The 13900-nt window shown below is 33.9% G+C and overlaps 1 protein-coding gene across 2 annotated transcripts in view; it reads left to right on the top strand.

Moving 5' to 3' along the window:
• Positions 1 to 13900, top strand: part of LOC121376426 (sodium bicarbonate transporter-like protein 11) — an 81517-nt gene that overhangs the window by 60241 nt on the left and 7376 nt on the right. For both annotated transcript variants that reach the window (XM_041504291.1, XM_041504290.1), the window contains 9 exons: positions 167 to 377; positions 1697 to 1784; positions 3133 to 3256; positions 7377 to 7586; positions 9494 to 9578; positions 10626 to 10748; positions 11213 to 11326; positions 12158 to 12290; positions 13520 to 13593. In XM_041504291.1, the coding sequence (XP_041360225.1) occupies positions 167 to 377; positions 1697 to 1784; positions 3133 to 3256; positions 7377 to 7586; positions 9494 to 9578; positions 10626 to 10748; positions 11213 to 11326; positions 12158 to 12290; positions 13520 to 13593 (1162 nt within the window). The remainder of the gene's footprint in view (positions 1 to 166; positions 378 to 1696; positions 1785 to 3132; positions 3257 to 7376; positions 7587 to 9493; positions 9579 to 10625; positions 10749 to 11212; positions 11327 to 12157; positions 12291 to 13519; positions 13594 to 13900) is intronic.

The raw sequence follows: 13900 nt of genomic DNA, 5'->3' as shown, positions 1-13900 counted from the left end.
TAAGATCGCTTCATGGAACGGGGCCCAGGTGCACAAACAAAAATGTTAAAAAGCCGCCAACAACAAAGCAGAGGAAAAGGTCATCTTGAGGAACTACATGTACTAACACAATCGGATTTTTTTTTTCATTTAACGATGTACTCACAGAATTTTATAATTTTACTAGACCATTCCAGTAAAAGACTTTGCCTCTGAAGTGCGAGCATACCGGGATGTTGAAAAATACCTCAAGGAGGCAGTGCTGTGTCTGGATCTGTACGAATCTGGTGTGCGGGAAACGATCGGAGGCATGCTCAAGCACTTGCTCAAGACCCAGCAACAACCAGACTTCACAATAGAAGATGCTAAAGAAGCCATTTTCACAAGGGAATCAGGAGGTTAATTAAATAGTTTTACATGTATATAACAACTAGATTTCACAATGCATGATGCTAAATATGTCATTTTTACAAAGAAATCAAGAGATTATCTTTAGATATATATAATGATGTTACTAAAATTCACTAATGCAAAACTGCAGCATCTGTAATCTTATGTTATTTTTGGTTACATGTATCTTTTTTAATGATGGGTTATTGATGACATAATGCCTTGGATTTATTTGCCAACCCATAAAAAGGAGTGAGCAAGAATTACTTAGAAAATAAGATTACTGCTAAGTGAAAATGTTTTGCAAATCCATTTTTTGGTGTTAATTCTATTGTGAAAATAATATTTGTAGAAAAGTAAATTACAGATTGTATACTGAATGCCAAAAGAAAGTATAACGTTAATATTTTTCACATCCATTCTTATAATAGAAAACAAAATCATAACAATGGTAATATTTAATCAGAAAGAAAGAAATGTTTTATTTAACGATGCACTCAACACATTTTATTTAAGTTATATGGCGTCAGACATATGATTAAGGACCACACAGATATTGAGAGAGGAAACCCGCTATCGCCACTTCATAGGCTACTCTTTTCAATTAGCAGCAAGGATCTTTTATATGCACCATCCCACAGACAGGATAGTACATACCACAGTCTTTGTTACACCAGTTATGGAGCACTGGCTGGAACGAGAAATAGTCCAGTGGGTCCACTGACGGAGATCGATCCTGGACTGACCGCGCATCAAGTGAACGCTTTACTACTGGGCTACGTCCCGCCCCCTCCCCCCCCCCTATATCTAACCATATTGTATTAACAGGCAAAGCACAAAATTTCATTACATTTCTAAATTAAAAGCAAGTTACTCATCCTGGGTGTGTGTGTGTGCGTGCGTGCGTGTGTGCGTGTGCGTGCGTGTGTGCATGCGTACGTGTGTGTGGTTTAAAAAAAAAAAAAAGTAAAATTGTAACACATTTGAGAAAAGTTTTTTTGACCAAGCTATGAAATGCTGGACTGACTGCAACTTTTGTTGGGTGATCTTATTCAAAGAATGAGCTAGCATCACATATACAAACTATGTAGAAACAAGTATTTTAGAAAATATGGCATTTTAAAAACTTTATACATTTAGTTTCTTTTGGAGTTCAGTATATTATTAGAATACAACACAAAATATTCTCTTTCTCTGTCTGGATACTCTACAATTAATTTTTAACTTTGTCTTTTGTTATGCAAAACGTTTTTCTTTTTTTCCTGTTTAGCTTAACATTAAATATATTACGATTTTCATTGATATATTCATGTATATTTATTTTCAGGCTGTGTATTGGCAAAAACTATTCAAGGTATGCTTTCCAGCAGTGAGCTAGGAGGCATCGACTTTGATCAGTCTTGGATCTGTATTATGTAAGTAAAGGTCTTTCTTGTTAAGTGGCTGGATCTGTTTGACACCAAACTTGTTGCTGTCTATTTTAACTGCTGTACATACCACACTGCCTGATTTAGATAAGAAGACATTTAGACATGCATTTTCTGTTGATATAGGGGAGCATGATATAACCCAGTGACAGTTTATAGAAATGGGAGAGCAGGATTTAACTCAGTGATAGTTTTTAGACATAAAGGAACAGGATGTATCTCGGTGAAAGTTTCTAAAGATAGGTGTGCAGGATGCAACTAAGTCTTGTTTTGCAGAAATAGAGGAACAGGATGTATCTCAGTAAGAGGTTTTAAAAATAGGAGAGCAGGATGTATCTCACTTATAGTTGTTAAATATAGGAGGCAAGATGTAACTTAGTGATAATTTCTAAAGATAGGTGAGTGATAGTTTCTATAAATAAAGGAACAGCATATATCTCAGTTATAGTTTTTAGATATAAGGAAGAAGGATGTAACTTGGTGATAATTTATAGAAATAGGAGAACAGGATGTAACTAAGTGATAGTTTCTATAAATAAGTAAGCAGGATGTAACTTGGTGATAATTTATAGAAATAGGAGAACAGGATGTAACTAAGTGATAGTTTCTATAAATAAGTAAGCAGGATGTAACTTGGTGATAATTTATAGAAATAGGAGAACAGGATGTAACTAAGTGATAGTTTCTATAAATAAGTAAGCAGGATGTAACTTGGTGACAGTTTCTAGAAGTAAGTGAGCAAGATGTAACTCAGTGATAGTTTTTAGATATAGGGAGTGTGCTGTAACTCAATGATAGTATCTAGAAAATGGGAATGGTTAAAGCTTAGTGATATTTTCTAGAAATAGGGGAGCAAGGTGTTACACAATGATCATTTCTGCCTGACGTGACAGGATTACTTCCCCACAGTGGGTCCATTGGGTTATTTATCTTCCCAGTTTGTATTCAGTTAGTTGCACCAAGTATCACTTTCTATTATGTTTCACATATATACTAGCCACTAATGAACAGTCTGCTTATAGGTCTGTTGATGTGTTAAAAATATTAGGAATCTGGTTGTTTAGAAATTGACTGTATACCAGTCAGGCCTTTAACAGAGACTGAAGGAAGAAAATGGTTTATTTAATGACACAAGTAACACATTTTAGTTATATTATGTCGGACATATAGTTAAGGACCACACAGATATTGAGGGAGGAAACCTGCTGTTGCCACTTCATGGGCTACTCTTTTTTAAAAGAGATTGATGTCAGTTGTATATTACAGTACAGATTATTATTATTTGTATAATTTGATTTTTAGATGTTTATTTAAGAAAATAATGATGTATTTTTAGGTGTGATTTGCCGACTGTTACAAGTCAACGTGTTGTGATAGCTCGGCTACGACATCCTGCTAATCTCGGCACAAACTGTCAAGAAGCAAGATTTGTTATCCTTGTGATAACTCCAACAAGAGAGGTAAATTATCAAACTTTATTACGTAGCTCCTATATTTCTAATGACCTGATGGGACTTACTTGGTAACTTAGTAACTCCAACAAGAGAGGTAAATTATCAAACTTTATTACGTAGCTCCTATATTTCTAATGACCTGATGGGACTTACTTGGTAACTTAGTAACTCCAACAAGAGAGGTAAATTATCAAACTTTATCATACAGCTCATGTATTTCTAATGACCTGATGGGATGTACTTGGTAACTTAGTAACTCCAACAAGAGAGGTAAATTATCAAACTTTATCATACAGCTCATGTATTCCTAATGACCTGATGGGATGTACTTGGTAACTTAGTAACTCCAACAAGAGAGGCAAATGATCAAACTTTATTATACAGCTCATGTATTTATAATGACCTGATGGGATGTACTTGGTAACTTAGTAACTCCAACAAGAGAGGCAAATGATCAAACTTTATTATACAGCTCATGTATTCCTAATGACCTGATGGGATGTACTTGGTAACTTAGTAACTTCAACAAGAGAGGTAAATGATCAAACTTTATCATACAGCTCATGTATTTCTAATGACCTGATGGGATGTACTTGGTAACTTAGTAACTCCAACAAGAGAGGCAAATGATCAAACTTTATTATACAGCTCATGTATTTCTAATGACCTGATGGGATGTACTTGGTAACTTAGTAACTCCAACAAGAGAGGCAAATGATCAAACTTTATTATACAGCTCATGTATTCCTAATGACCTGATGGGATGTACTTGGTAACTTAGTAACTCCAACAAGAGAGGCAAATGATCAAACTTTATTATACAGCTCATGTATTCCTAATGACCTGATGGGATGTACTTGGTAACTTAGTAACTCCAACAAGAGAGGTAAATGATCAAACTTTATTATACAGCTCATGTATTCCTAATGACCTGATGGGATGTACTTGGTAACTTAGTAACTCCAACAAGAGAGGCAAATGATCAAACTTTATTATACAGCTCATGTATTCCTAATGACCTGATGGGATGTACTTGGTAACTTAGTAACTCCAACAAGAGAGGTAAATGATCAAACTTTATTATACAGCTCATGTATTCCTAATGACCTGATGGGATGTACTTGGTAACTTAGTAACTCCAACAAGAGAGGCAAATGATCAAACTTTATTATACAGCTCATGTATTCCTAATGACCTGATGGGATGTACTTGGTAACTTAGTAACTCCAACAAGAGAGGCAAATGATCAAACTTTATTATACAGCTCATGTATTCCTAATGACCTGATGGGATGTACTTGGTAACTTAGTAACTCCAACAAGAGAGGTAAATGATCAAACTTTATTATACAGCTCATGTATTCCTAATGACCTGATGGGATGTACTTGGTAACTTAGTAACTCCAACAAGAGAGGTAAATGATCAAACTTTATTATACAGCTCATGTATTCCTAATGACCTGATGGGATGTACTTGGTAACTTAGTAACTCCAACAAGAGAGGTAAATGATCAAACTTTATTATACAGCTCATGTATTCCTAATGACCTGATGGGATGTACTTGGTAACTTAGTAACTCCAACAAGAGAGGCAAATGATCAAACTTTATTATACAGCTCATGTATTCCTAATGACCTGATGGGATGTACTTGGTAACTTAGTAACTCCAACAAGAGAGGTAAATGATCAAACTTTATCATACAGCTCATGTATTTCTAATGACCTGATGGGATGTACTTGGTAACTTAGTAACTCCCAACAAGAGAGGCAAATGATCAAGCTTTATTATACAGCTCATGCATACTGAATGCCAAAAGAAACTATACATTGAATATTTTTCACACTTATTTTTATAATATGAAAAAAATCATAAAGATATCAATGGTAATATCAAACCAGATTCCATTAACAATAAAACAACTTCACAAAATGTCATTACATTTTGAAAATAAAAACAAGAGTTACTCTTCCTGTGGGTGTAAAAAAAAACCCAAAAAGAAGTAAAATTGTAACTCTTTTGATAAATCAAAATCCTGTCTGAAATTTGAGGTAACATTGCATATGCTGAGTCATAACTCAGTTAAAACTTAGTGTGTTTAATGATGTGTTTGTTCAGTGCCTACCATTCAGTATTTGATTCATTATAAACTAGTCACTAGCATACTTCAATTTAATTGTGCACATGCTTTTTGTGCAAAACCAGTTTTCCAGACTGGCCCTTGTAAAGCCTGACTGATGATAACTTTTGTTGGGTGAAATTATTCAAACATTTGTAGAAAATATGGCACTTTAAAAAGTGTATAGTTTCTTTTAGTGTTCAGTATTTTTCCAGTGACCTGATGAGACTTACTTGGTAACTTACCGTAGTAACTCCAGCAAGAGAGAAAAATGATCAAACTTTATCATCTAACTAATGTATTTCCAATGACTCAATAATACCTACTTGATAATTTAATCTTACAGTAGTAAGCTCAAAATAACTCTGTTACACCTTGCTGTATTGAGTGAATGTAAATGTTGATCCAAAGTTTCTGGTAAGTTTTATCATTCACGTGCCACTACACTTTGCAAAGCAGGTTCTTGGGTATGTCTCACACTTATTGCATATTTGCAATAGCCTAGCCATTTAACACTTTTCAATATCTGATATGTTTTTAAAGTTTTTTCAGTGCCTACCATTCAGTATTTGATTCATTATAAACTAGTCACTAGCATACTTCAATTTAATTGTGCACATGCTTTTTGTGCAAAACCAGTTTTCCAGACTGGCCCTTGTAAAGCCTGACTGATGATAACTTTTGTTGGGTGAAATTATTCAAACATTTGTAGAAAATATGGCACTTTAAAAAGTGTATAGTTTCTTTTAGTGTTCAGTATTTTTCCAGTGACCTGATGAGACTTACTTACCGTAGTAACTCCAGCAAGAGAGAAAAATGATCAAACTTTATCAGCTAACTAATGTATTTCCAATGACTCAATAATACCTACTTGATAATTTAATCTATCTGATGGTTAAGGTCCATGGAGCATGTTAGAGCAAGGTTCAGCTCATTGGTTAGAGTATTTCCTGGAAGTACAGTGGACTGTACAGTCAATATCTCTCAGTAAACTGACTATGTTAACTAGTATGTCAAGATGGGATGTAGCTCAGTGGTAAAGCGCTTGCTAGATGCACAATCTGTCTAGGATTGATCCCTGTCGGACGGTGCATATAAAGATCCCTTGCTTCCAATAGAAAATTGTAGCAGGTTCTCTCTCTAAGACTATATGTCAGGTCAAGTCAGTGTTTAACATGCACATTCAGAGCAAGCTGTTGTAGTGTACGCCTGTTCTGGGCACAGGTGCCTGCCTCGACCGGCTCCTCCATCCAGGACAGAAAAGAAGCAGGGTGGGTTGGAAGGGGGACTGCCTGCACTGGCAGGTGCAAGGGAGCACCAGCAGTCCGACTGGGGCTGGTAACAGGTGGAAGGTAGTATGGTGCTGTGGAATTTGGAATGTCCCATAGGATTAAGCCAAAGAGAAAGGGTGCACAGTTTTGATGAAGGAAATTAGGCACAATTTTGAACGGTCTGACAAAAATGGCTGAATATTATATGACAAAAATGTTTTCACATTCCCTGACTGATATGTGTTATTTTGACAGTAGGAATTTGCATTTTAAAACTATAAAAGAAGCTTTGCTATGAAGCAAAACATAATACCTCTGTCAGCAGCATTGGCATAGCCAAAAGAGGAGAAGCCATGGGGCTATGACCACCAATCACACCTCTTTTTTCCTCCCACTAACTTTTATATTCCTCCATAGCACAAATCATAAACTGTGTGGTTGCCTCCCTCCATTTGGGTGGTCCATCCAATATAAAATCTTGGCTATGCCAATGGTCAGCAGGGTGTTAAAAACTCTAACTTTTGTATTTGTTGTCCATTAAGACAACCTTGGATTTATATCAAAAATTATTACCGGGTACTGAAATATGTTTTTTTCTTTTATATAAAATACATATTATTTTGAATTCATTACGTTACCAACAACCTATGTGTAGTCATTATGAATAGTTTTGACCAAACAGTGAGTATGTAGTTTATGTTCAAGCTGTTTTTATGCTTGTAATGTTTTTTTTTACAGAAAACCACAAAAGGTTATCTTGAGACTGGGCGGACGTTTGCGACGCTGTTCATGGACCTGGAGTTCCGCCACATGCTGCTAGATGTGAACCATGAGGATGAGTTCAAGAGCCATCTGCATGACAGGATGTCCAAACTCATCACAGTGCAGGGGCTGCCAGAGAACCGCATGTCTCAGCCAACACTGTCAGTTTTTGATGAAGATGATGCTGTGAGATACTCGATTAATGTTGTTTTATTTATTTATTTTTGTTTTTATTTGTTTAAATCACCACAAACATTTAACACAGAGACAAAGACATTTTATTTCTTAGTTTAATGTAGAGTTTTTGATGAAGATGACGTGGTGTGATACTTGATTAATGTTTTTTATTTATTTATTTTTGTTTTTGTTTCTTTAAAATGCTACAAACATTTAACACAGAGACAAAGACATTTTATTTCTTATTTTAATACGTGTATAGAGATTTTGTTGAAGATGATGTGGTATTATACTCGATCAATACAATGTTTTTTTATGTTATTTTATTATTTTTATTTTGATGTAGAGAGTTTTTAATGAAGATGATGCCATGAGATATGTGATTAATTATACCATGTATTTTATTTTATTTTATTTTTAAAATTTATTTTAATGTAGAGGTTTCAGTGAACCAAAATATTTCCCATTGCCAATATAATTAACATTTTGTAATAAAACTGATAAATATTTCAACACTCTGATATGAAACAACCTGGGCTCACATTTTTGAACCTATCTTAGCACAACAATATCGTAAAATCATCATAGGCTATGAAGGAAGAAAGGAAGGAAATGTTTTATTTAATGATGCACTTAACACATTTTATTTATGGTTATATGGCATCAGGCATATGGTTAAGGACCACACAGATATTGACTGAGAAAATCAACTGTTGCCACTTAATGGGCTACTCTTTTCGATTAGCAGCAAGGGATCTTTTATATGCACCATCCCATAGATAGGATAGCACATACCACAGCCTTTGATGTGCCAGTCGTGGCTGGAGCGAGAAATAGCCCAATAGGCCCACTGACCGGGATCGATCCCAAACCGACTGTGCATCAAGCGAGCGCTTTACCACTGGGCTACATCTCGCCCCTCGTAGTTATGATGTCATTGTGGCGAGTGTAGTTATGATGTCATTGTGGCGAGTGTAGTTATGATGTCATTGTGGCGAGTATAGTTATGATGTCATTGTGGCGAGTGTAGTTATAATGTCATTGTGGCGAGTGTAGTTATGATGTCATTGTGGTGAGTGTAGTTATGATGTCATTATGGCGAGTGTTGTTGTGATGTCATATCCTTTGACAGTTTTACAATAGCATAGTGCTAAGATAGCTTTGAAAATCTCTCACCAGATTTGGATAGTACAATGTAGATGATAGCGTAAAAAAGATTGCTCAGATACATAACTTTTCTTTTATTAATCATATGAATATATTTGCCATTGCACCTTAATATAAAACATATGCTTAAATTTCAGGTCTTAAAACAATACATTTTTAATTAATATATTCATAAATTGACCCGTATTCTAATTCTTATGTATTCACAGGATATTATTTCCATTAAAACTTAGCAATATTGTCCACAAAGTGGTAATATTTTGGTGATTTTAATTTTAAAATGTTCTGATCTGATCATAAGATAAATCATATTTGATGGAAACAACTTGATTTATAGATGGAAATATACAGCAGTAAAATATGATATGAATCATTGCTTTATTCTGATTGTAGCTAACCACAAAGATTATATTAGCTCAAATATATATACATGCCGGTACATGTAATTTGCTTTGTTTATCAAAATATAACTCACGACAAATTTATTATTTTATTCAAAGGAAAGGAATATTTGTTTAACAACATCTCAGTACATTTTAAAGTATGGCTATCTGATAGCTAATATATGGTTATATGGACATTTGTTCATTAGAGAGAATAAGAGGAAATCCATTGCTGCCATATTGTACATGACAAAGTCTTTGCAAAATTTTGACTTGTGACACTAGACATTTGATCTTTAGAGAGAAAAGACACTAGAATGAGGCTGAGATCATTTATAACATGTATTTTAATTTTGAATATTTCAGATGAATTCAAGATGTGGTTTTGGCAGAGGCATTATAGGAGATTTAAAAAGACGTTTTCCTCACTACTTATCTGATTATAAAGATGGTTAGATTTTGATATACTTTAATGGACATCACTTCTACTTAAATTAAATTAAATGCATATCTGTTAAAAACAAAATGTTTTTTGCATTTATTGATTTGTTATTTCAGAGATTAAAAAAATATAATTGGTATGTAATTGGTAAATATAATTGGCAACTATGGAATGGAATGGAAAAGTGTTTAACGTGCACATTCAGAGCAAGCTGTTGTAGCGCACACCTGTCCTGGGCACAAGTACCGGCCTCAGCCAGTTCCTCCGTCCAGGACAGGAACTGTTGGCAACTATGACAGTTTAATACCATTAGTATTTCTGCATGTATATACATATACTGAGTTTACAAAAACTGAGATGATATTTGTATCAGTCCTTCTAATTATTTTATAACATAATATTTACACAGTATTTAGACCTACAAGCCTAGTGCTTATAAAACTTTTAGAGTCTAGACTTGAGACTCTAATAGAATCAGAGACAGTCATGACAACACCATACAAATTGTATGCGTGTGACGTCATTAGAGATTGAGTCTGGACTCCAAAAGTTTTATAAGCATGGGCCCTGATAATAGGAAAAAAATAAAAAACCCATTATTTAACGATACACTCAACACATTTTATTTACAGTTATATGGCGTCAGACATATGGTTAAGGACCACACAGATTTTGAGAGGAAACCCGCTGTCGCCACTACATGGGCTACTCTTTCCGATTAGCAGCAAGGGATCTTTTATTTGCGCTTCCCACAGGCAGGATAGCACAAACCATGGCCTTTGTTGAACCAGTTATGGATCACTGGTCGGTGCAAGTGGTTTACACCTACCCATTGAGCCTTGCGGAGCACTCACTCAGGGTTTGGAGTCGGTATCTGGATTAAAAATCCCATGCCTAGACTGAGATCCAAACCCAGTACCTACCAGCCTGTAGACTGATGGCCTAACCACGACGCCACTGAGGCCGGTTGATAATAGGAAGTACAAAGTATAATATTTTGCTGTATGTGTGTTATATGTGATATTAATTATTAGAAATTTCTATTTTTCATTTCAGGTGTAATAGGCCACAACACTCCACATAAAGTGATTGCCACCACCTTCTTTTTATATTTTGCTTGTGTCCTTCCCAATCTGGCCTTTGGGATGCTGAACAGCAACAATACACACGGGGCAATTGGTAACGTTTAGTTGTCTTCTGTTTGTTTTATTGTGGGTTTTTATGAATAGCTATTATTCAAATTTGTTACAAGCACAAGATGATTTAGAAATCTGTGACACACAAATCTGAAAACTTTGGAAGAAATCTAAATATAGACATTGGGTGTAGTTTCTATTTATAATTAGACTGAAATATAGAAAAAATTTCAAACAGATTTCTAATATTTCCATTTTCATTGGAAATTATATGACTTTAGCCCATTTTACCAAAAATAAGCAAAATTGTAAGTAAATTCAAAACTTAAAAAAAAAAAAAATGTTATGAAGAATTAAGATGGTAAAAGGATCATAATTTTGTTAGTGGTAATGGTAGATATACTAGTACACAAAATAAGACAGAGTATATATTTCTAATAATTTAACTCATTAATTTTAGCTGGTCTTTTATAATTAATTGTTTTTATTGTGTTTTGTTTTTTTCAGGAGTCAAGAAGATTTTATTTTCACAGAGTTTTGGTGGAATTCTGTTTGGCATTTTTGGTGGTCAACCTCTTATTGTTCTTCTAACAACAGCTCCATTGGCTTTATACACAAAAAGTAAATATTTTTAGATGAATATTAGATAACAGTGATTATTTGTTACCCACCCTATCTCATGGTCCATTCCTTGATGTGGTGAGGTAGCTGCATGTCTCAATGACTCGGAGAGCTATGCCAGCTGGAGCATCAGCGGCTGGTAGGGTCACCCAAGCTGGACTGGTCAACGGGTAGAGACTAGACTAATATGAACCAGACAGACAGAGGACGAGAGTCAAGAAAGACAACTGCCTAGGAGAAGCAAACTCCAAAATCAAAACTGGGCTGGAGAGGCTCAGAATCCTAGTAAAGAAACTCTCCTAGGAGAAGGAAAACTCAAACTCAAACCAAGTCCACTGAAGTCAGAGTACAGAAGCTATGTATCAGCATTAGCATGAAAACCAAAAGGAAATGTCTGTACATGCACCAAGCTCTATGATCATCATGTTACCCACCTCCTACTGTTGTACTAAAGAGTGCTTATAAAACTGTTAACTGAAATTCAACTAGAAACTAGAGTTGCAAAAGTCTGCCAGTAATTAATTTCATTTTTCAACTTCTGTTTATTTTAATGGCACTAAAATAAATCTGCTAATGTAAAAATAATAATGTCTATATTACTCATTAACCCATGGTAGAAACTAAAGGATAATGCCAATATATATTCATTATTTTATGGTGAAAGTAAAATTAAAGTCATGGTAAAAGACAATTAATTTTTTTTTTTTAATGAGAACATGTAGAAAATTATGAAATTTTTGAAAGTTTATTTTTAAACATTTGTATATATTTACCATATTTGGAATTTAAAAAATATATATACATATACATTATTTAATGATGTGTTGTAAGTTATTTACAGTGTCTGTGAAGACTTTGATCTCAACTTCCATGCCATGTTTGCCTATGTCGGTTTGTGGAACATGTTCTTCCTTCTGATTTTCTCTTTCTTCAACATGAGCAAGCTGATGAGGTGGTCCTCAAGGTATTTTTTATATTGTCTTTATCAATATTTACTCTTAGAACTGTTCCATAAGGCAGGAAAATGAAACCTTTTGTGGGGGAAATGTGGTAGAGCCACCAGGAATAAGATAATCACAACGGTGCTTCCTGCACCCCTCTTATCAATTCTGGAACAGCCCTTATAGTTTAAAGACTTACTTTTAGTATATTAGTTTAACTACTGTGAGACAGATTTATACCCTACACACACCCTTTATATTGGCAGAATATGTTTTCTTACACACCTGTAATATAATCTCCAACATGTTAGAGATCACTTTTGAGACTTGTCACTGGTTGCTCCATGATGATGACCTGGTCACCACAGCCATACCATCCAATAAAATAAGGACAACTGAAATTGATTGTTCTGTGATGTGCAATTTAATCTGCAACTGATCACTGATAAGTGAGCTGCCATGCGAATGCCATAAATAGTCTTTAGTTGGCAAAGACGATTAAATTTATTTTATATCTGGGGTTTTTAGGATGTGTAAGAAATAGAATACTACATTCTTTTCTATAGATACCATTTATCTTACAACTCATTAAAAGACATATCCATCTTGTTTTTGCTTGTATTGTCTGCATGTTGTGTGCAGTAATGTATACATTACAGTGCATCTGAACACATTAAAGGGATATTCCTGAGTCAACTAACAGGGACTTTTAACGATAGTAATTATATATATAAAAAAAATATTTTTCTGCATAAAATATTAGTAGCCATATATTAAACATGTTTCCGATCATTCTAATACAACAATGTATTTGTACTAGGTTAAATTTTATTTTATTTCCTAAAAATAGTTTTTTTTCATATGTACGAAATTATTTGAAAACAAAATCCAGTTTCGACTTCTTACAAATATTAAGATGACCAAAAACACATGGAATATATGGACACTGATATTATAAACAAGAAAATATATTTAATATGTAAGTTTAATCATAGAAATATTTTATTAGTCGGAAACATCTTACAATGCAGCAAACTCAGGAATGTCCCTTTAAGTAAAAAATAATACATAAATCTAAACAAAACATCATTAATAAATCGATGTGCTTTCATTACACAAATCAAACTTTCATTTAAAATCAACCAAAAAACCTAACCCATATTACATAAATATTCAATACACATAAATATGATAGTGACAGAATCTATTAATTTAATTAAATATATCTGTAGATTTAACATTTCTTTTGTAGATCAACAGAAGAAATATTTTCAGTCTTTATAACGTTTGCCTTCTCAGCTGATGCAATCAGAGATACTTTAAAAGGTAAGTGTACATAGGTAAAATGAAAAAAAAAACCCACATTCAATTATTTAAACATTTGAAATCACATTTAAAAAGAATGTGGCATGTTGAGTTATTTTTAGAAGAGAAAAACAAAGATTTATAGTTTTTGTCTCAAGTTGGAAGTGTAGGTGTTAATAATAGATTTGTTTAATTTTTGTTTATAAATATAAACTGAAAAAGTTAGTCATTGCAAATTTTAAAGTCCATTGGCTTCCATCAAATTAGTATAATTATTATGGTTAGTGAGACAATAAATTCCAGAGGATTCTTGTTTTTAATGGATAAC

Source organism: Gigantopelta aegis, chromosome 6 (genome assembly GCF_016097555.1).
Source record: "Gigantopelta aegis isolate Gae_Host chromosome 6, Gae_host_genome, whole genome shotgun sequence".
Classification (NCBI taxonomy): domain Eukaryota; kingdom Metazoa; phylum Mollusca; class Gastropoda; order Neomphalida; family Peltospiridae; genus Gigantopelta; species Gigantopelta aegis.
This window is presented reverse-complemented; position numbering and strand designations above follow the sequence as displayed.